A 20,000-nucleotide genomic window follows, 5' to 3' on the forward strand; every position below is an offset into this window, starting at 1 on the left:
GGATAGCTTGCCAGCCATCCCTGGCAGACAAAAATCTCGGTGTTGTTAGAGAAAACTTAGTTTAATCGGAATATCAGACGAACTCCATGGTATACTCACTCATAAAATAATCTGAGTACCCAGGCCAGTGAAAGTGATGACACAACATAATTTTAAACTTGAAAAAACAGTAACTAAAATTAATTGTGATTTATTAAATGGTGAACATGAAATGTCTGTATTCTTTTAACAATAAAGACCGAGAAAAAATATAAAAAATAAATAAAATGTTGATGACAGATGTGCTATAGTTGAGCTCCGGCTGATGACGTTTGGGAACCTACAGTATGTGCCCTGGATAGCCCTGACCCAATTTCACCTGTGTGTGTGTGTGGGGGGGGGTTCTGTATCGTGGTCATACCCAGAGGACTTGTGCAAACGCTTGTTACAAGCAGTGGAAAATGGCAGATGTTGTACATACAGTGTGTGTGTGTGTGCATACGTGTGTTCGTACGTGAGAGAGAGAGCAGCGACTCGTTTGTTACACCTTCCTTTTGTAAACAGTGGAAACCGACTGAAGAATGAAAACCAGACAAAGTCTGCATACACACACACACACACACACACACACACAAAACACACACAGGGTAAACCTTTAATAACTATCCTTTTTTAAATAATTAACTTAACTGTAATACATTATCAGTATGTCATTCATAAGTATGAGTAATATTCAAAAGGGTAGTTTAAAGGCTAGTTATTAAAGGTGTTACACACACATTCTGTACACACACACACACACATACATGCACATGCACACACACACACACACACGCAAAAACAGATGCTTAAATATTTAGACTCCCACAGGTGAAGTCCATACTTGTGTCTAGCTAAGGATTGTTATGCTAAACAATTACCACATACCTGTACACACAGGTGACACATGTAGACATACACACACAAATATTTAAACATGTTAACCCACACAAGCGCAGTACAGATGTAAACATGAGATCATTGTTTACTGTACGTGCGAATTCAATCTTAAAAAGTGAATTTAATCCAGAATGTTAGCATCATCACATGCCTGGAATACTGAGATTGCAAACCTATATGTTACAGTTATTTAGATTATTGTTATCATACTGTGGAACAGAGCACTCTACTGGTTTATGCCAATGCTGTTTTTGGGGAATAATGAATGAATAATCTTCTTTGGAGACAGTTCTGAGTGTCTTTGATGTCTTTGGTCTGGGAGAAGTTTGTGTTGCGTAAGAGACACCCTTGTCTGGCTGAGAACAATATCCTTAGTGTTTACAGTGTGTGAAGCCGGGATCAAGCCATGTGTGAAGCCATTTACAGTTAGCTCATGATGCAAAGCCTGTCTGTAGTTCCTGGTTACATCAAAACACAACAAAATCACCCAGACTGCCCTCCTTGACTAATCACACACAGCCCTGGGGCTGCACGACACACATCTGGATAGAAGATGTTAACACCCTCTACCCCCCTCCCCCCTCCTCTCTCTCTCTCTCTCTCTCTCTCTCTCTCTCTCTCTCTCTCACTCTCTCTCTCTCTCAAGGGTTAGGGTTAGCGTTTCATAATACAGGAAAACATGTTGCCAAAGCAGAAAGGCATTAATATATATAATGAATTCACCAATAAATAATGACGTATATTATTTATATAACTTATAAAGGAGAAAAAGACAAGAAAAATGATGATTAATAACAATAATAATAATACAAAAAAATAAAAATAAACAGTATATAGAGAAAATCAGTAACAGTAGAGGTAGTCAGTGAAACAGATCTAGCGTTGTGACATGCATAATCTAGCGTTGTGATGTGACTCTCTGTCTCTCTGTCTCTCTCTATCTCTCTCTCAGAGATGAAAGGAAAGAACCCGTGGCATCGGCCTGTGACCATCTTCATCGCTGTACTCGGCGTCATAGCGATCGTTGTCCTGGTGACGGTAGCGGTGTTGCAGAACCAGCCACTCCTGCAGAAGTACAAGGTACAGCACGACGTCGCTTCTCCAGAATCTTCAACACCCAGACAAATCCCCCTGACCCCTACACATAGCCTTGGGCCACATTGCATCACCCACATCTGGATAGAAGATGTTAACCCCCTCTTCTCTCTCTCCCTCCCTCTCTCTCTGTCTGTCAGTATGGGATTGTGCTGGACGCTGGCTCCTCCCACACTGCGATGTACATCTATGAGTGGCCGGCAGAGAAGGACAACGACACGGGGAGAGTCACTCAGACCCATGCTTGCAAAGTCAAGGGTATGCACAAACACAGCACACATCCACAAACACAGCACACATGCACACACGCATACACACACACTCACTCTTCCATACACACAAACACACACACACACTCTCTCTCTCACACACAAACAACACAAACACACACACACACACACTCTCATTCACATTCACTTTTGTACACACACACACACACACACACACACACACACGCACACACACACACACACACACACACACACACACAGAGACACACTCACACTTACACTTCAGAACTTCAGAACACACAAACACACACACACTCTCTCTCACACACACAAACAACACAAACACACACACTCACTTTTGTACACACACACACACACACACACACACACACACACACACACACACACACACACACGCACACACAGTAGCGTTTCTAGCTTATATGCCACCCTGGGCGAACCCCCCTCTACGGCGCCCCCCACTTTCAGTTTCGTTTTGTAAACGTGAAATGAACGTGAATCACAATAAAAACACAGTAAAATACAGTACATTATAAAGATAAAGAATTTGAAGTTCTAACGCGTAAAATCCGTAAGAGTCAAAGTTCTACTTTATGCAGTGAACATAACCACACTGTTTAAATATTAGGCTAGCCTACAGGTGAAAAGTGGTGGAATCTCATTGATTAATGTTGATTAAAGCACACTTGCCATTTAAAAACCTAACGTTAGTGTACATTTGTTATAATGTGTGCAGCATCACACACAATCAAGTGTAGAGAATGAGGGCTAGTTTCAGAATCTGAATCGGTTTATTGCCTTATACCCTCAAGAAGCTTGTACTTTTTGCCAGGTCATCACTGTAAATAAGAATTTGTTCTTATTTGCTGTTCTATTAATACATCCATGTACAGTAACTGACCCACGCTGTCAGTGAACTCTCTTCCTGGAACGGGTTTGACTAGCGAACTCAGGATTTGCACTAAACCTGCTTTCTGGAATGCCCCCCTGACCTGCTGTTGTAGGACAGTTTTCCTGTGTGTTATTTCTTTGTTTACTGCATCTATGGTTGCAAAATACCCGTGTTTGCTGCATAGCTCCACTTCTGTTACTGTAGTTCCATCTGTGAGCAGTGAAAGCCATGCAATACAGCACAGAGAACACAGCTCACATGATGAGTACAGTAGGTTCGACCTCTCCTCACCTCTGGCTGTACGCCAAAATGTAGGTCTCCTCACTTCAAAGTGAACATAACCATATTGAAGGGCATTCCAATTCAAAGTGTGTAAAAGTTGTGTATATTTTGTCTCTCACGACTGTTAATTTGTCACTTAATAGTCGTGTTTTAATAGTTTTTCAGGCGAGAAAGTAGCCATGTAGGTTCCCAATATGTGGTTATTTTCTAAAAAGATAACAACTGTTTTTAAATCTAAATCTTTAAAACAATTCAGTCAGAGATCGCTGGCCGGTGTCAGTGTTGCCCTGACAAGTCTGCATCGCTGAAGGGCATTCCAAACCAAAACCCCTATACTCCTTATGGCCCTTCAGACTTTTCACTAAGAAGGGAAGTGCCTTTATTGGTTTAGGGTGTAGGGAAAACAGCCTCTGTCTGTCACTCTCTTCTCTGACCTTCATCCTCTCGCTCGTCCTCCCTGCTTCCTCCTCCTGCTCTCTAAGTGTTTTTGAGAGTGCTCAGTAAGGCTCCTCTCCTCCCTGTGCGTAGGCCCGGGCATCTCTAGTTACGCCGCCTCTCCGCGGAAGGCAGGGGAGTCTCTGACGGCGTGTATGCAGGAAGCGAAGCATCGCATCCCAAGCAGCAGGCACCCCGAGACCCCCCTGTACCTGGGGGCTACCGCTGGCATGAGGCTGCTCAGGTACACACACACACACCTGGACCTCTTCTAGTTCCGACCATGACCCCGACTTAACCCTTAACCGAGTGTGTGTGTGCGTGTGTGTGCGTTTGCCAGGCTGGAGAACCAGAGTGCATTAGAGGGGGTGTTCAGGGCGTGTGTGTGTGTGTGTGTTGTGCGTGTGTGTGACCTGACGTAATGCAGGTGAACGTATGTTGCTTTGACTACCAATATGTGTGTATGTGTGTGTGCACGCGTGTCTGTGTGTGTGTGTGTGCATGCGTGTGTGCGTGCATGTGTGTGTGTGTGCGTGTGTGTGTGCGCTGTCCAGGATGGAGAACCAGAGTGCATCAGAGGAGGTGTTCCAGGCTGTAGAGGAGGCTCTGCAGGAGTTCCCCTTCTCCTTCCAGGGAGCTCGGCTGCTCAGCGGCCAGGAGGAGGGCGCCTTCGGCTGGGTCACCGTCAACTACCTGGCCAAACGCCTCCGACAGGTGAGTGTGTGTATGTGTGTGTGTGTGTGTGTGTGTGTGTGTGTGTGTGTGTGTGTGTGTGTGTGTGTGTGTGTGTGTATGTGTGTATGTGTGTGTGTGCACGTGTGTGAGTGTGTGTGTACTGTAGCAGACATGCTAAGTCTGTTCTCCATGTAACAGGGCTCGGGAACCACAGGAGCTCTAGACCTGGGCGGAGCTTCCACCCAGATCAGCTTTGTGTCCAATCAGGGACTAGAGTCGCCAGAGAGCGCAGTGGACTTCCGTCTCTATGGAAACGCCTACCGCCTGTACACTCACAGCTTCCTGTGCTACGGCAAAGACCAGGTGCTCAAACTGGCCCTCGCACAGCAGATCCAGGTAAGCCCAACACCTTTGAGCAGCCATTTTATTTTATGACTTGCATTTGGTAAATGGTAAATGGTAAATGGACTACACTTATATAGCACTTTTATCCAAAGCGCTTTACAATGGCCTCTGATTCACCCATTCACACACCAATGGCGGCAGCTGCCATGCAAGGTGCTAACCTGCTTATTGGGAGCAATCTGGGGTTCAGTGTCTTGCCCCAAGGACACTTCAACATGTGAACAGGAGGAGCCGGGATTCGAACCGCCGACCCTACGATCATTGGACGACCCTCTCTACCTCCTGAGCCACAGCCGACCATTTGTCTCCTACGCACTCATCCACAAGACAACTTAGGTGTGCAGAAGACTTGTTGGTTCAAGCCCAAGACCTTAACCAGACACACACGGACACGGCTTTGGGTGGAAGAGCCATCACCCATCACCAAACTCAAGTTCAGATTTAACCCACGGCACACATGTGTCGGGGCAGAACCTACAAATCCTGAGGCAAAGTAAAGGAACCATTTCTTTCTAAAAGGGTGGTGTGAAGGGACAGGAAAGCTATCCTACCCCCCTCTTCACGTTACGCCAACTTTACTGTCTGGAGCGTGGGCCTCTGCTGGGTACACTACCAGTCAGGACCAGTCAGTGTGACGTGGAGGTATTGGTCAAACTTCAATTAGTGATGAGCCCCTTTCTAAGGAAAAACAAGACACTGTGACCTAGTGCCCCTTGAAAGATTAGTCCTACATGTCACCATAACTAAACATTTTATCGACAGGCATATCTACAAAAAAAAGCTTTAATGTCATGCAGCGAAACACACTTCACATGGTGTAGAGAGGCAGCAACGCAGAGACACACTCACACACCAACACACACGTATGACCGGAGCATCCACCAATGAAATTCCGCCATCCGCCATTCCATTGTCCTTCCTTCAAGGGATAGAGTGGATCAGATTATCCTATTTTAAAAGGTATTTTGTGTCTCCTGTCTACAGTGAGATTTACTCTAGTAAGGCCATCTAGCTCAGGGGGAAACGTGTCTTGGCCAATAAATTATCCCCTTTTGTCCCAAGCAGGTGTGGACTGGCCATCTGGACAACACACTTAGGAATACAGAGAAATGGTTTGCTGAACTGCTAAGCATACAGAATGATTAGATAGTCTTTTGTATTGCATATTGATTCCTGAATTACAGCCCTCTCGCCTCACCCCTATGCCTAGGCTTGCCTGATTAGGCCTAGTGAAGCCAGATTGGTCGAGGAGTGACCATACAGATGTGTCGCCTGTCACGAGAGGCTGAACCGTGCATGATATACGAATGGTTCAGAATGGTTTAATCACCTTTATGATCAGTGCGAGAGGAAAATCATGCACTGTAGCATCTTAGTATTTTTGAAATCCCTACTCTCCTCCTTACTGCCTTTTACTCTCAGTTGTTAGATCTGCACTCTATTCTTCTGCTCTCCCTCTCTCCTTCTCTCTCTCCCTCTCTTTCTATCTTTAGTGTGCTTTATTGGCATGAATGTTAAAGTCCAACTATGAACACAGATATAATGAAGAATACACAAACCAACAGTAATACAACTAATATAATAATTTAAGAGGACAAACTGTGTGCGTGTGTGTGTGTGTGTGTGTTTGTGTGTGTGTGTGTCTCTCAGGCAGGTGCCACTGTAGTTTCAGACCCCTGTTTCCACCCTGGTTACAGTGAAACGAAGGACTTCTCTGCTGTGTACAAGAGCCCCTGTGTGTCAGACGGACAACCTCTCACATCTGCCACCAGCTTTATCCACAATGGAACAGGAGACGCGAAGCAGTGTCTGGATGTGGTCAAAAAAGTCTTCAATTTCAGCCAATGCAGCTTCAGTCACTGCTCCTTTAACGGGGTCTACCAGCCACCGCTGCAGGGGCCCTTTGGGGTGAGTCTCACCGGAAATATGAGGACAGGTCCACAACAAAGCTATTCAACATGCAACTGCAGTCTACCAAGCCATTATACTCCACTCTAGTACTGCAGTCCAACAGGCTATTATAGGCCACTCTACTCCCAATACCATCTCTAACCACACCCCGTTCCATTCACTAAATCTCTCTCTGTTTTTCCCAAAATGTTAAGACAAAAGAATGCTGTTTTGGAAGTGGAAAGTTTGGTGAATTTCAAGCTTGGCAGGCGGGTCAAAAAGAAAAACAATGGAAAAGCTGTAGTGTCAAGGGGAGGGATTCGTAGGACTGAAGGTTAATGATGAATTTGTTGGAATAGTTATTAATTAACTAATGATTGGTATGGATGCTATCTCAGTGCAGATCTGTGAAAGTCTTCCTGTCTAGTTTGACTCCGTCTCCCTCCACAGGCTTTCTCTGCCTTCTATTTTGTGATGAACTTCCTGAACCTGACCTCAGGCCCTCTGAACATGGCCCAGGAGAACCTAGTACGCTACTGTTCCACACCCTGGACACAGGTCAGCACAAACACACACACAGAAGTATGAGTGACATAATTGTACATACTACTTGGCTGTGTGCATGCACCTGCCTGTGTGCCTGTGTGTGTGTGCGTGTGTCCCTGCGTGTGTGTTAATATCTTCAGATGCTCTGATGTGTGAAGATAAAGGCGGAGCACCCCAGAGTGAAGCAGAAGTACCTGGCGGAGTACTGCTTCTCCGGCATCTACATCCTGGCCTTGCTGACGGACGGCTACAATTTCACCTCTGAGAACTGGAAGGACATCAAGTTCATAGAGAAGGTGGGACACAGAATAAACTTTGTATGCCCATTTCCTGTTTTGCTGAGGGACTTGTGACCAGTGAGTCACCATTTGTGACCAGTGAGTCAATATCCGATACAAGGCCAATGTGTGTGATTTACATATATTTGCATAATATGCTCTATCCTCATACATCTCATTGATAAAATGATGTGTGTAGATATCGGGTAGCGATGCTGGCTGGGCGCTGGGCTACATGCTGAATCTGACCAACATGATACCGGCGGAGGCGCCAGACTCTCCTCCTCTCCCGCTCGCCGGCTACGTCTCCTTGGTGACCTTCATCTCCCTGCTGCTCCTCCTCCTCTTCTGTGTCAGTCTACGCTCACACTGGCACCGCTGCCGCCCCGCCCACACACAAGTCATATAAACACACACATGCATGTACAGTATAGTAGCCTATATGTGTGTGTGTGTGTGTATGTTTGGGGGGGTGTGGGGGTATGAATGTGTGAATATGTTGTTTATAAAATGCCATGTTTATAAAAAAAATTGCATTGTGCCAGCATTTTTCTTCTTCTTTTTTTTTTTTACTCATTCAATTCACCCTGAAATCACAATATGATTTATTGAAATGTATTGGGTATCGGGTGCTGGATAGAGCTCCCAAATGACAAACTCCTCCATTTTAGTAATACCATGTCTATTATGTATATGAGTACAGAATGCAATTTCACTATTGTAAATAGAGCAGTCAATAGATAAGGAGTGTCATACTACCTTTGGAAGTGAGTGAGTGGTGTGCTGACCTCTAGTGGTGAATTGAGTTTGTGTTCTTCATCTCTAGCCAACAACAAGTGGCCTCGTAATCAAGTAAGACATGTTCTGTTCTTCTTTTACAAGCTTGCATTCATGATCATGCAGAGGGCCTATTTTCCTATACGCAAATACACCTGTGGCTTTTTATGAGGATAATAGACTTGGAGTCATTGAGTATAAAGATGGATTTGAAGTTAATAAAGGTTGGGTCATACTGTATGACTCAGACAGGAAGCCGCAGTCTTAGTTTCCCTCCGTTTGGAACCAAAGCCCTTCCTGTGTGTGATACAGGTCTTATCTGGAGGGAATAGAGGTACACTGAGAAAATGGAAACAAGGGCATCCTGATATTTGATAAGTGGGTGGTTCCTCTTCCTGCAGTGTTGGCACTGGCAGACCAATTGTACACACATGCACGCACACACACTCACACGCGCGCACACACACACACACACACAAGTATGCACATACATTCACACATATCCACAATCTGTTGAAAGCCAGCTCCCTCTAGTGCAGGAAGTTGACTACTGTAGCTCCCTTTGGAACAAACACAGTCATCAGAGGCCAACCCGTATACAAGCTGGGAACACACACACACACACACACACACACACACACACACACACACACACACACACACACACACACACACACACACACACACACACACACACACACACACACACACACACACGTGTGAATGGGTGAACGAAAGGCCATTGTGAAGCACTTGGGATAAAAGCGCTATATATAAGTGCAGTCCATTTACCATTTACCACGTCTTTAATAGCCAGACCTATCTTTACACTTCGTTTATGCTGTGCCAGCGCTGGAGAAAGGTCTGGCTGGACTCATTACCATTCGGGGATAGGGGTGGAAAGTGCTGTATTTCTTTAAACTAATTACAATCATCTTTGGCAGAGCGGTTGCTAAGTTCTTGTTGCATTGAATTTGATTGCCGATGGAAGAATCTCCCATCACCACTGATTGGCCGACCACATGAATCGGCACCACTGATTGGGCAGTAGTAAACGAATGGCAAGGCTTTTCCCCAAAACCTACATCCGCTGAGTCAGACTACCATTTACCATAAATAAAGACACACACAATTCTCTCATGACACAGTCTGTCATCTACTGAGGTGGTTGCCATGGTCAGGAGAGGCGGTTTCTTGAGCGTGGGTGAAAGGGAGGGGCTTTTCCTGGCGGAAGAAGTCGGCCTGGGCGGACACGCTGGAGAACGCGAGCTCGTCGGTCGGCCCCTCAGTCGTGTCCTCCATGTCATGGGAGATGTCCACCGGTATCTTTCTCTCCTGTCTCACTATGTAGAACCTCTTCCGGAAGCTCTTCAACTGTGGCAGCTCACACCAGGTCTCCACTACCACCAGTGTACACACCAGGCCCAGCAGCAGGTACACTGGGGGGACATACATACACACATACACACACACACACACACACACAGAGGGAGGGAGAGAGCTTGGTAAGACGGTCAGTCAAATACAGAGTGGTCGAGCTGATTAGTTGCTGAATACCAAAGACCCCCTCACCCTGAGTGTCAGACATAATTAACTAAACATCAACTAACCTGTCACAGCTAGCCTGGTCATGTCTCTACTCACATAACTTACATGGTATATTTTATATACTGTAACATGTTTTATGAGCATGTTCATGCCTCACAAAACGTAGGAGTTACAGCTACCCTCATCATGTTTCTACTTAGATAACTAACCGGTATTGCCTATTCAGTTGTCTGTTCAGTAGGTACAGTATGAAGCCAGCCTATGAATAAGGTCATGTCTACAGTATGTAACCGAGTATAATCGTGAATCCTCACCATCTTAGAGTGAGTCCACGTTTGCTACTCTTGCACTTTGGCTTTACCACTAGATTATACTATTAGTCACTTGTTTAGAAAGGAGATGCACTGAAGTATGCAAGTATATTGAAGTAAGTAAGTTCTCGTGAGTAGTAGTACACAGACTACCTACGTTAAATGCCATTATTGTAAGTTGCTTTAGATAAAAGCATCTGCTAAATGACTAATGTAATGTAATCGTAGCGAGTAGCAGGTAAACTCACTCCTTAAGGGAGCGCTGACAGTCAACCCCCCCCCCCCCCCCCGGGCAAGCCCCTTTGGTCGAACTGAAAGAACACAACGCAGGCCAGAGTACTGCCATTACATCTTTAGTCACAGTGACCGACCTGTTATGGCTAGCCTGTAGAGCTGCCTGTGTGGGCTGCTGTCGGAGCGGTGAGTCTCCCCGGGGACATAGTCCCCCAGTCCTATGGTGGTCAGGGAGATGAAGCAGAAGTAGAGAGCCTCCAGGAAGCTCCACCTGGTCTCCAGAGACCGAAACACCAGCGTGGGGATGAGGAGGAGGAGCAGGACAGCGACCAGGGACAGGCAGGTGGCGTGGCCTGTGGCCATGGCAGGTTTGGACATAGCCCATCTCGCCTGCAGGTAGGCCACGGGCCGGTGAGTCACCACAACCATGAGCCTTTGCACCACGGCGGAGAGGAAGATGAGGGTGATGGGGATACCCAGCAGGCAGTAGATCACGCAGAAGGCCTTTCCTCCGTCGGACAGAGGCACTGTGTGGCCATAACCTGCAACAACGTGACACACATACACACATGCGCGGGCACACACACAAAGAAGAAAGCACTTTTTTGTTGATGTAGTTAACATTTTGATCACTTAAAAAAAACAATCGCTTAAAAAAATAACTCTCAAAATATGAAATCTCGTTTTTTTTCCTGTGTTATGGACGATTCACAATTGTAATAGATTTTTTCAGTTACCTGGACTCAAGAGAGTACATGATTCAACAATAGTTTTCTTTATAAGACCGACCTTTTAGTCTGAGAGAATACTTTCTCTCTCTCTCTCTCTCTCTCTCTCTCTCTCTTTCTCTCACCTGTTGTGGTCAGCACAGTGCTGGTGAAGAAAAGAGAGGAGACGAAGTCCCAGTTCTGTTCGCTGTTGTTACCGAGCACCGACACACCGTAGTTACTAGCCTCCAGAGCCCAGGACAGAAGCTCCTCTAGCCGGTCGTCCGACACGCACGCGTTGTCCTCGATAAACTGGCGCCGGAGGATCCGCAGATGCTCGCGTAACTCGTCCTCATACGGTCGCTCCACCGCGGAGAAGACCCCGGCGCCAAACAGCAAGTACAGCACATAGCTCACAATCAGCAGAGCAAAGCTCAGTTCTGACCGGCGCCGAGACCAGCAGTCTCCGTCAAAACACTGGACCATTGTAAATATGAGCCAAAAGATCTCTGATGAATTTCTTTCTTGAATTTCTCGGTTAGCCGACAAAGCCTAAAAGAACTCCATAGTAGCCTAGTCAAATGTTGCTTAGGTGAAGTTATAGGCTGTACGGCTGTGTATTAGGTTTGTCCTACCTAATTAGAGATTTCAGATCTCTTCCTCGTTCCTCCAGAGCCTAACCCAAGGTGGATGTGGCGTTCGACCTGACGATGGAAAAAAGAAAGAGACAATAGAAGGGAAGGGTGACGTCGTGGCTCCTCACCTGGCCAGGTAGACGGCTATGCGTGCGTGTATGTGTGTGTGAGAGAGGGAAGGAGAGAGAGAGAGAGAGAGAGAGAGAGAGAGAGAGAGAGAGAGAGAGAGATGCGATGACAAATATGTTGTACAGCCAGTTCTGAGCGGCGATTTGTTTAGCCACAAACAGCGCCTTACTGTAGGTTTTACAGGTTGTACATTTCCCTGCCACTGCATTTTGATGTTACTGTATTGTATTGCCATGTAGGCTACTGTAAAAAAGAAAAAGTAAAAAAAAAGAAGTGAATTTCCCTTCTTTGATAAATACAGTTTATATTGCATTGTATTGTGTGCTACGTGTAGCCTACTTTTTACTGTAGCAAAGTGAATTTCCCTTCGAGGATATAACATATTGCATTGTATTGTTGTGTGTTGCTTTCACTCTTTTCTCGCTAGAGGGCGGCTGAAGACAGGTTAATATCACAAGGACCTACTGTATTGCTGAGGCATGGTCCTACAAGATGTAAAGTAATTATAATTGGAACGGCAATACACAGCAACACACTCACGTTTGTCCGTTTCTTTATTTGTGATGTAACTCTTCAAACAGGCTGATGTAGTCTAAAGTATTATTGCGAGAGTAAAAATTGTAAAATAAATAAGTAGCCTATTTACAGTCTCTCTTTAGGCAGCAGTACTTTGAAATAGTTTTATAAAATAATGATAAATGCTTCATAAACTGCATTGCTAAACTATGAAAAGCTTTATGATAAAGTAATAATATTGACAGTGCATAGTCATACGGATCCGGCTCCACCACAAATGCTGTGTAAAAACTGTGTACTGTAACTTTACTGAAGCTCTGTATATCGATATTACAGCTGATCATTATTCTGTAGGTTGGGTTGATTTGGCTTGAGCACTTGTCTCTGCTTTCTGTCTAGGGTCATCACAGAGGTCTCACAGCAAACACAATTCAGTTATCTGGAAAAAAGGAACACAAGATTATGTGTGTGTGTGTGTGTGTGTGTGTGTGTGTGTGTGTGTGTGTGTGTATGTGTGTGTGTGTGTGGGTGTGTGTGTGTGTGTGTGGGTGTGATAGGCCTCACCTCGGCACTCATATTTGAGATCTGAAAAGAGGACTTGTTCTTGAGAGAAAACGAAGAGTCCCAGTCTGCCGCCAGCTAGCGTGAGGTCGTACACTGGGCCTGAGTCCGCCATGATGTGCCTGCCCTCGTACACGACAACCCTGGAAACACAAACACAAGATCATAGCTGCTGAGTCAGGGCTGGGGACGGGCATATTGAGGAAGAATAGGAAGAAAGAGGAAGAAGATGAGACAAATACATGAGGGTCTCTACCAGGACCCTAATTATTTAAAACTTCTTAAATTAAAAATAGCCTATATTTAAAATCATATATCTGAAACCCAAACAGTACAATGCCTAAGTAGGCATTAGAATGTTTGTTCTGCATCACCCAGGGCTTGAACTCATAACCATTGTTGGAGCAATATATCTTGTTTATAATATGTTTTGTTTGTTTTTCCATATACTGTAGTTTAGGTAAGGCTTTCTAGGGGAAGTCAAATTGTGGAGACATATGCTGTTTTAGACCCTGGCAGCTCTGCTATGTTCTGCTACAGCATTGATGACACAGCTAAATGGGCCAGGAAAAGCCTGTCACCAGCTATAAGACAACTGGGCTAGGGCTTCTCGATTATGGCAAAAATCATAATCACGATTATTTTGATTGATATTGAGATCACGATTATTTAACACGATTATTCATTGAATTCTTTTTTTTAATCAAAAGTTTTAACATTTTCTTAACAAATTTTCTTAACAAATCAAATTATTGACTTTGATAACAATTAATTTATTAAATGTTGACAGTGGCTTTTCTTTTTAACAATGTTCTTTGGATTAGATACATTTCTCCCATGGGAGACAAATAGTGAACCTTGACCTTGATAAATAAATTAATAAAAGTGCCAAAACTGATAAATAAAGAAGCTTCAAAGCACCGGCACCACCACAGAAGAAGACTACCTCGGAAAAAGAATTTCACTAGGACAGAACGCGTCTAAATAAGTTATTTAATGGTAGCGCCGAGGCTTCAAAACCCAGCATTTGTTAAAATAGACCCTTTTGCTTAGGTGAGTGACGTTTCATGTTTATCTGACACTTGTAAATATGAGCGCCTCTCCTAACTAGGCCGACACCGATTTATTTTGACGGCAAAGTGAATGGAGCGGGAAAGGACTGTTGTCTGGCATGAGCGAGCGGAATGTGACAACGGGACTGAGAAGGGCTGCTTTGAGGGGCAGCTACGACTGCGTAGCAAATTTTACACACCGTGTCAACTTGGTCCAAATCTGTCTCCGCGAACCCATAGTGTTTCCACACCACTGACATTGTTTTAGCTCTCTTGTCCACCTCTCGTTCTGCTGCCATAATCTTCTTCTTGTCGTGTTTTGTTCGAGAGGAGCATGCGTGCGCCTTGCTTGACAACTCGTCTCGCTTTGAACTAAAGTGTCAAGCGCAGTATAGCTCTGCAGTGTAGGGTGCGCTTGATTTGTGCAAAATCGTTTTATGGCGATTATTTAGTTTTAATGATGGTTGACAGCCCAAATCTTAATCTAAATTAAAATCCGATTAATCGAGCAGCCCAAGCTAGAAGTGGCAGGTCTCAAGAATAACAAGTTCCTGGACTTGGCAGGATGTCTACATCCAACTTTGTATCCCTGTTACCAAAGACAACATTCCAAGCAAATGATATCAATGGCCATATCTGAAAGATGAGTTGACTAAAATCAATGCCGGTGTCGAACTGCTGATTGGTGTCAACATGCCAGCCATGGAGAATTATAAACAGCAACAGTAATGTCCCATATGCTATACAGACTGTCCTCGGCTGGGTGGTCAATGGTCCACTCAGCAAAGGCACTGCCATGGATGAACATAGTTGTTAGGGGTTGGCCACAATCTTTCTGGCCTGTTTTAGGGCCCTGGAGGCATGCAGGTCCTGTAGGGATGGCAGTTTTACAACCAATCACCCTCTCAGTGGAGCGGATGATGCACTACAGTCTGGCCTTGTCTTTATCGGTTGCGGTGGAGAATCAGATGGTGATGGAGGAGGTGAGGATGGACTCGATGATGGAGGTGTATAAGAGTACCATCATTGCCTTTGGCGTGTTGAATTTCTTCAGCTGCCCCAGGAAGTATATCCTCTGCTGTGCTTTTTTGGTGAGGGAGCTGATGTTCAGCTAAACAGAAATGGTAGTGTTCAGCTCCCACTTGAGGTCCTGTGAGATGGTGGTGCCCAGGAAGCAGGAGTCAACACTGGTCACTGGAGTGTCATTCAGAGTGGTGGGAGGGAGGGGGGTGATTTCTTCCTAAAGTCTGCAACCATGTCCACTGTCTTGAAAGTCCAGGAAGCTCCAGGTTGTTTTGGCTGCCCCAGGACAGCAGCTGGTCAATCTTCCATCTGGAGGCAGACTTGTTGCCCTTGGAGATGAGTCTGATGAGGGTGATATTGTCTGTAAACTTCAGGAGCTTGACAGACTGGTGGCTGGAGGTGCAGCTGTTTGTGTACAGGGAGAAGAGTAGAGGGGAAAGAACACAGCCTTGGGGGATGCCTGTGCTGATGGTCCTGGAGTCAGAGACCACTGACCTGTTGGCTCTGTAGACGAACTGCAGGGGATTCAGGAGAGGGTCTGTGATGGATTTCAGATGTAGAATAAGGCGGGTGATTCCTCCTTAGCTTCGCTGGTCCTTTTCCTGAATGTCCTAACGACAGGCTTAGAGAGTTTTAGTTTCTGCTCCCAGCGCGGCATGGGAGACAGCGTGGCTTAGTGTGGTGTAGCAGTGGTCTACAGTGTTCTCCCTAGTTGAGCATTTTACCTGCTGGTGGTATTTGGGGAGTGTGTGCTTTACTATACAGGGTTGTTATGGGTCATAGCCATGATAGGCAACCCATCTAGGAGAAGGTCACTCCGAACAAAAAACACAGGTGCTGCTTGCGCCTGGCCCCGCACCGTGTACCATCTGGAGGTGTGGAGCAAGGGCGGATGAGGGCTTTAAGCCCAAAATGGCCAGAGTAGGGCTGTGAGGAGTTGCGCCCCACAGTCCTCAACCAGCGAAAAACCCTGATGGAAGAACACCGAAGAGAGAGAGATACCCAGCCCGATGGATGCCCGAGGCCCCCGTCTGAAGCCTAGCCCGGATGGAGGGCCCGTCTGTGCCGGGCTTTCCATGGAGTCCGGCCGGGCCCAACATCTCCGTCTCGTCCATCCCATGGACCCACCACCCATGGGAGGAACTGTTGGGGTCGGGTGCACTGCCAACTAGGTGGCAGTGAAGGCGATGGGCACCGATGGACGGGACCTGGGCGGCAAAGGCTGGCTCTGGGGACATGGAATGTGACCTCGCTGGGGGGGAAGGAGCCGGAGCTTGTGAGGGTGGAGCGATACCAATTACACCTGGTGGGGCTAACCTCCACGCACAGCACCGGCACCGGAACCAAACTCCTGGATAGGGCTTGGAACCTGTTGTTCTCCGGAGTTGCTCACGGTATGAGACGTAAGGCAGGTGTGGCTATACTAGCTAGCCCCCAGCTGAGCGCCTCTGTACTGGAGTTCACCCCAGTGAACGAGAGGGTCGCCTCCCTGCGCCTTAGTAGGTTCACCAATAAATGACCAATACTCAACTTCAAAACAACCCAACCCTGCCCTAACCGCAACCATTACAGTTGTTGAGGTTACATTGTGTACCTGATGAAGCCAGTCTTGGGCCGGTGGATGAGGTGCAGGCGGTAGGCAGTGTAGTCCCTCCAGCCGATGTTGTTGGGATCTTGCCACAGCGTGCGGACCTGAGGATCACACACAGGGGTCAAGGGTTAAAGGTACCTGATTAGGAGCCAAGTTAGGATTGAGTATTTGGTCCAGTGATGCCAATTTAGCGACTTTGTCGCTAGATTTAGCGACTTTCCAGACCCCCCTGGTGACTTATTTCATGAAAAGCGACTAACGACAAATCTAGCTACTTTTCTGGTCATTTGGGGAATTATTGTCTTGACAAGGAAGCGAGCTCAGCTCACGAGTCACGACGAGAGAAAATCTTTTTTGCTGCCTTCACGTCCTCTCTCTCTCGCTCGCCCACACACACCACACACGCTGGGATCCCTACCGCAACAACCAATCGTATTGTCAGAAACGGCTAGTTAGGGCCCGAGCACTGGCGGTGCGAGGCCCTATTGTATTTCAAAGGATTATTCTCCTTCTCCTTCTTCTTCCAAAACAAATGCCTTTTTGGCGGCCTAAACATCGATGAAAACGGATGAAACTTTGAAGATACGTCAGTACCGGTGAAAAATTTGATAATTCATGGGTGACGGAAATGGGCGTGGCAAAACGGCTCAAGAGCGCCCCCTGGAAAATTTTAAATGGCGAGCCCCACCTTTCAGTTTGATGTAGGCGAACGAAATTCGGTGGGCATATGTAGTTCATCGAGACACACTAAAATGTCTCTTTGACCTATACCCAACATCCGACAGGAAGTCAGCCATTTTGCTTTTAATGTGACATTTTGTCCTTGTTTTTACCATTTCCATGTCTCGTACTTCAACGAACTCCTCCTACAGATTTCATCCGATCAACTTCATATTCGGTCAGCTTCATCTTAAGACCTTTGTGATCAAAAGTTATCAAAAAAATTGAGTTTTCACCATACACCCTTCCCGTGGCGCCCCGCCAAAGTTTGACATTTCGCCATAAAACACGAAGTCCTCATAACTCCTCCATACATTATCCGATTTGTCCGATATATCTCACGCTTCATGACGGTTCTGTCCTGAACACATCTATCTGTCAGTATTGCGTCATGCTTATAGCGCCACCTATTGGTGAAACAGGAAGTGCTCATAACTCCTGCATACATCATCCGATTTGCACCAAATTGCTGACGCTTCATGAAGGTCACCTTATGAACGCATCTATGTGTCAGTATTGAGTCAAACTTAAAGTGCCACCTACTGGTGAAACAGGAAGTCCTCATAACTCCTACATACGTTATCCGATTTACTCAACATTTCTCACGCTTCATCAAGGTACCGTCCTGAACACATCTATGCTTCGGTATTGAGTCACGCCGAGAGCGCCACCTACTGGTGACAGGAAGTTTCTCGCAGTACTGCACACCGAAATAGCACACCCTTTAACGGCGCAGCACCCCGACACGCGTGGGGTGCGAGGGCCCGCTCACTGCTGCTCGCAGCACTAGTTTACCTAGATACTGGTGAAGTTTTAATTCAGCCCTGTAGGCGATATTATTTTTGTGTTATTCTTTAGGTTTACAGACCTACGTTGTTTAAAAGAAAAAAGCTAATGTTATACAGCATAAAAAAAACAAGTTTGTAAATAGTTTGATTGTTTCTTTCATGCCCATCATCATCACATGGCTGATGTAGGCTACTATGTAAAAAAAGAAAAAGAAAAAAAAAGCTAATGTTATACACTATTTTCACAACCCCCCCCCCCCTTCTAGCAACTTCTGGGACAGCCAAAAGCTACTTCCCTTACTGAAGAGTTGGCAACTGATTTGGTCTGATGTTTACTGCCTAATTTTACACAGGGTATGCATGATAGGGTGTAGCATGTGTATGCTCATTCTTGAGCTATAGCACCCAATGCAGTTTTGCTATTTTTGTCAGAAATTAGTTTGGCATGGAAAGTTTTTGAAGGGTGTGTAAAGTCTACCTGGTGTCTGGTATTGCCAGTGTGCCACAGGGCATTGCGGAGGCCTTTCCCAGGGCCGGAAGTGGAGTTGACCACCTTCAGGGAAACACCTGCTGAGCCAAAGGCCCAAGACGGCTTCTTCTCCCAGTAGGCCTGAGATACCTAAAAACAGAACCACCACATGGTGGGTTCGAGGCAGTATTGTAGTCCAGGGTAAACAGTATGGAGGTATACAAAGTAAGTATACTTATCTATTTTTTTATTGACATACAGTATACATCCACTTCATAACCACCACTGATGTAAAAGTGTTGTTTTTCCCAATTTATTATTACAGTATACAAATTTCTTCAGTCACCACTACACAAATGGTTTGAGGTGTGTGTGTGTGTGTGTGTGTTATGTCAGACTCACCTGCTTCCACATCACCACATAGAAGCGCCTGCTGGACTGGTAGGAGAAGACAAACCCTGCATAGTCATCATCTCGCTCTGTGTTCACATAGAAGGTTGCGCTGAAATCCACTGCAGTAAATTTATCGAAGCCTACACACACACACACACACACACACACACACACACATACACACACACACACACACACACACACACATACACACACACACACACACAAATAGTTTTGTTATGATTTACATATCATTTACGTCATGTATGGCTCTCAAGGTTAGGATGCGTGTTTTCTAAACACTGTAGCATTAAAAACTAGAGTCAGGATTAGAGATTAAAAACTAGTCAGGATTAGAGATTGTAAAAAACTAGAGTCATTATTGGAGATTAAAATTATAGTCAGGATTAAAGATAAAAAATTAGAATCAGAATTAGAGATCAGGGGCAGGGGGTCTCACTGAGGGCAATGCCAGGGTCAGAGTTGGCGACCTGGAGAAGCTCTCTGCCCTCGCTGCGGATCACCCAGAACGGGTCGGACTGGGCCGTTCCCCGGGGGTCCAATAGCACCGACTGGAACTTCCGGAAGTCGATGGCTCCGATGTCACTGTTCTCTGGACACGGGTCCAACGCATCCGGGATGCTGTCATTGTCAAAGTCATCTTGACAGGCATCACCCCTACCATCACCTGAGAGAGAAATGTTCAGGTAAGACAAGAGTTGGAGGAAAGGGAAATATTGTGATTGGAAGAGTAGGATGGAGAAAAGGGAGAATAAAGGAGGAGAAGAGAAGGAAGGAGAAAAGGAGAGAATAAAGGAGGGAGTTCATACCAGGATGAAGTAAATGGGAGAGAAAGAGAGAGAAAGGAGTGTTGGAGAG

The 20,000-nt window shown here is 45.8% G+C and overlaps 3 protein-coding genes across 3 annotated transcripts in view; 1 reads left to right on the top strand and 2 right to left on the bottom strand.

Annotated features, from left to right (window-relative positions):
* Positions 1-8,076, top strand: part of entpd1 (ectonucleoside triphosphate diphosphohydrolase 1) — a gene marked incomplete at its 3' end in the record, with an annotated part of 12,547 nt that extends 4,471 nt beyond the window's left edge. The window contains exons 2-10 of the mRNA XM_084456062.1: positions 1,871-1,998; positions 2,154-2,271; positions 3,967-4,117; positions 4,428-4,587; positions 4,747-4,944; positions 6,604-6,861; positions 7,294-7,401; positions 7,548-7,685; positions 7,867-8,076. Coding sequence (XP_084312188.1) covers positions 1,871-1,998; positions 2,154-2,271; positions 3,967-4,117; positions 4,428-4,587; positions 4,747-4,944; positions 6,604-6,861; positions 7,294-7,401; positions 7,548-7,685; positions 7,867-8,076 — 1,469 coding nt within the window. The remainder of the gene's footprint in view (positions 1-1,870; positions 1,999-2,153; positions 2,272-3,966; positions 4,118-4,427; positions 4,588-4,746; positions 4,945-6,603; positions 6,862-7,293; positions 7,402-7,547; positions 7,686-7,866) is intronic.
* A 1,520-nt stretch (positions 8,077-9,596) lies between these two features.
* On the bottom strand, positions 9,597-11,730 carry LOC311323764 (potassium channel subfamily K member 1-like; the record flags this gene model as incomplete). The annotated part of the gene is made up of 3 exons (XM_084456063.1): positions 9,597-9,883; positions 10,675-11,079; positions 11,391-11,730. The coding sequence occupies 3 exons, from the start codon at positions 11,728-11,730 to the stop codon at positions 9,597-9,599; spliced, it is 1,032 nt and encodes a 343-aa protein (XP_084312189.1).
* A 1,124-nt stretch (positions 11,731-12,854) lies between these two features.
* Positions 12,855-20,000, bottom strand: part of LOC311323765 (thrombospondin-2-like) — a gene marked incomplete at both ends in the record, with an annotated part of 15,176 nt that continues 8,030 nt past the window's right edge. Inside the window, 6 exons of the mRNA XM_084456064.1 lie at positions 12,855-12,919; positions 13,089-13,228; positions 16,755-16,852; positions 18,738-18,878; positions 19,131-19,261; positions 19,582-19,809. Coding sequence (XP_084312190.1) covers positions 12,855-12,919; positions 13,089-13,228; positions 16,755-16,852; positions 18,738-18,878; positions 19,131-19,261; positions 19,582-19,809 — 803 coding nt within the window. The remainder of the gene's footprint in view (positions 12,920-13,088; positions 13,229-16,754; positions 16,853-18,737; positions 18,879-19,130; positions 19,262-19,581; positions 19,810-20,000) is intronic.

The sequence above is a fragment of the Borostomias antarcticus genome (genome assembly GCF_949987555.1).
Source record: "Borostomias antarcticus genome assembly, chromosome: 22".
In the NCBI taxonomy this organism is placed as follows: domain Eukaryota; kingdom Metazoa; phylum Chordata; class Actinopteri; order Stomiiformes; family Stomiidae; genus Borostomias; species Borostomias antarcticus.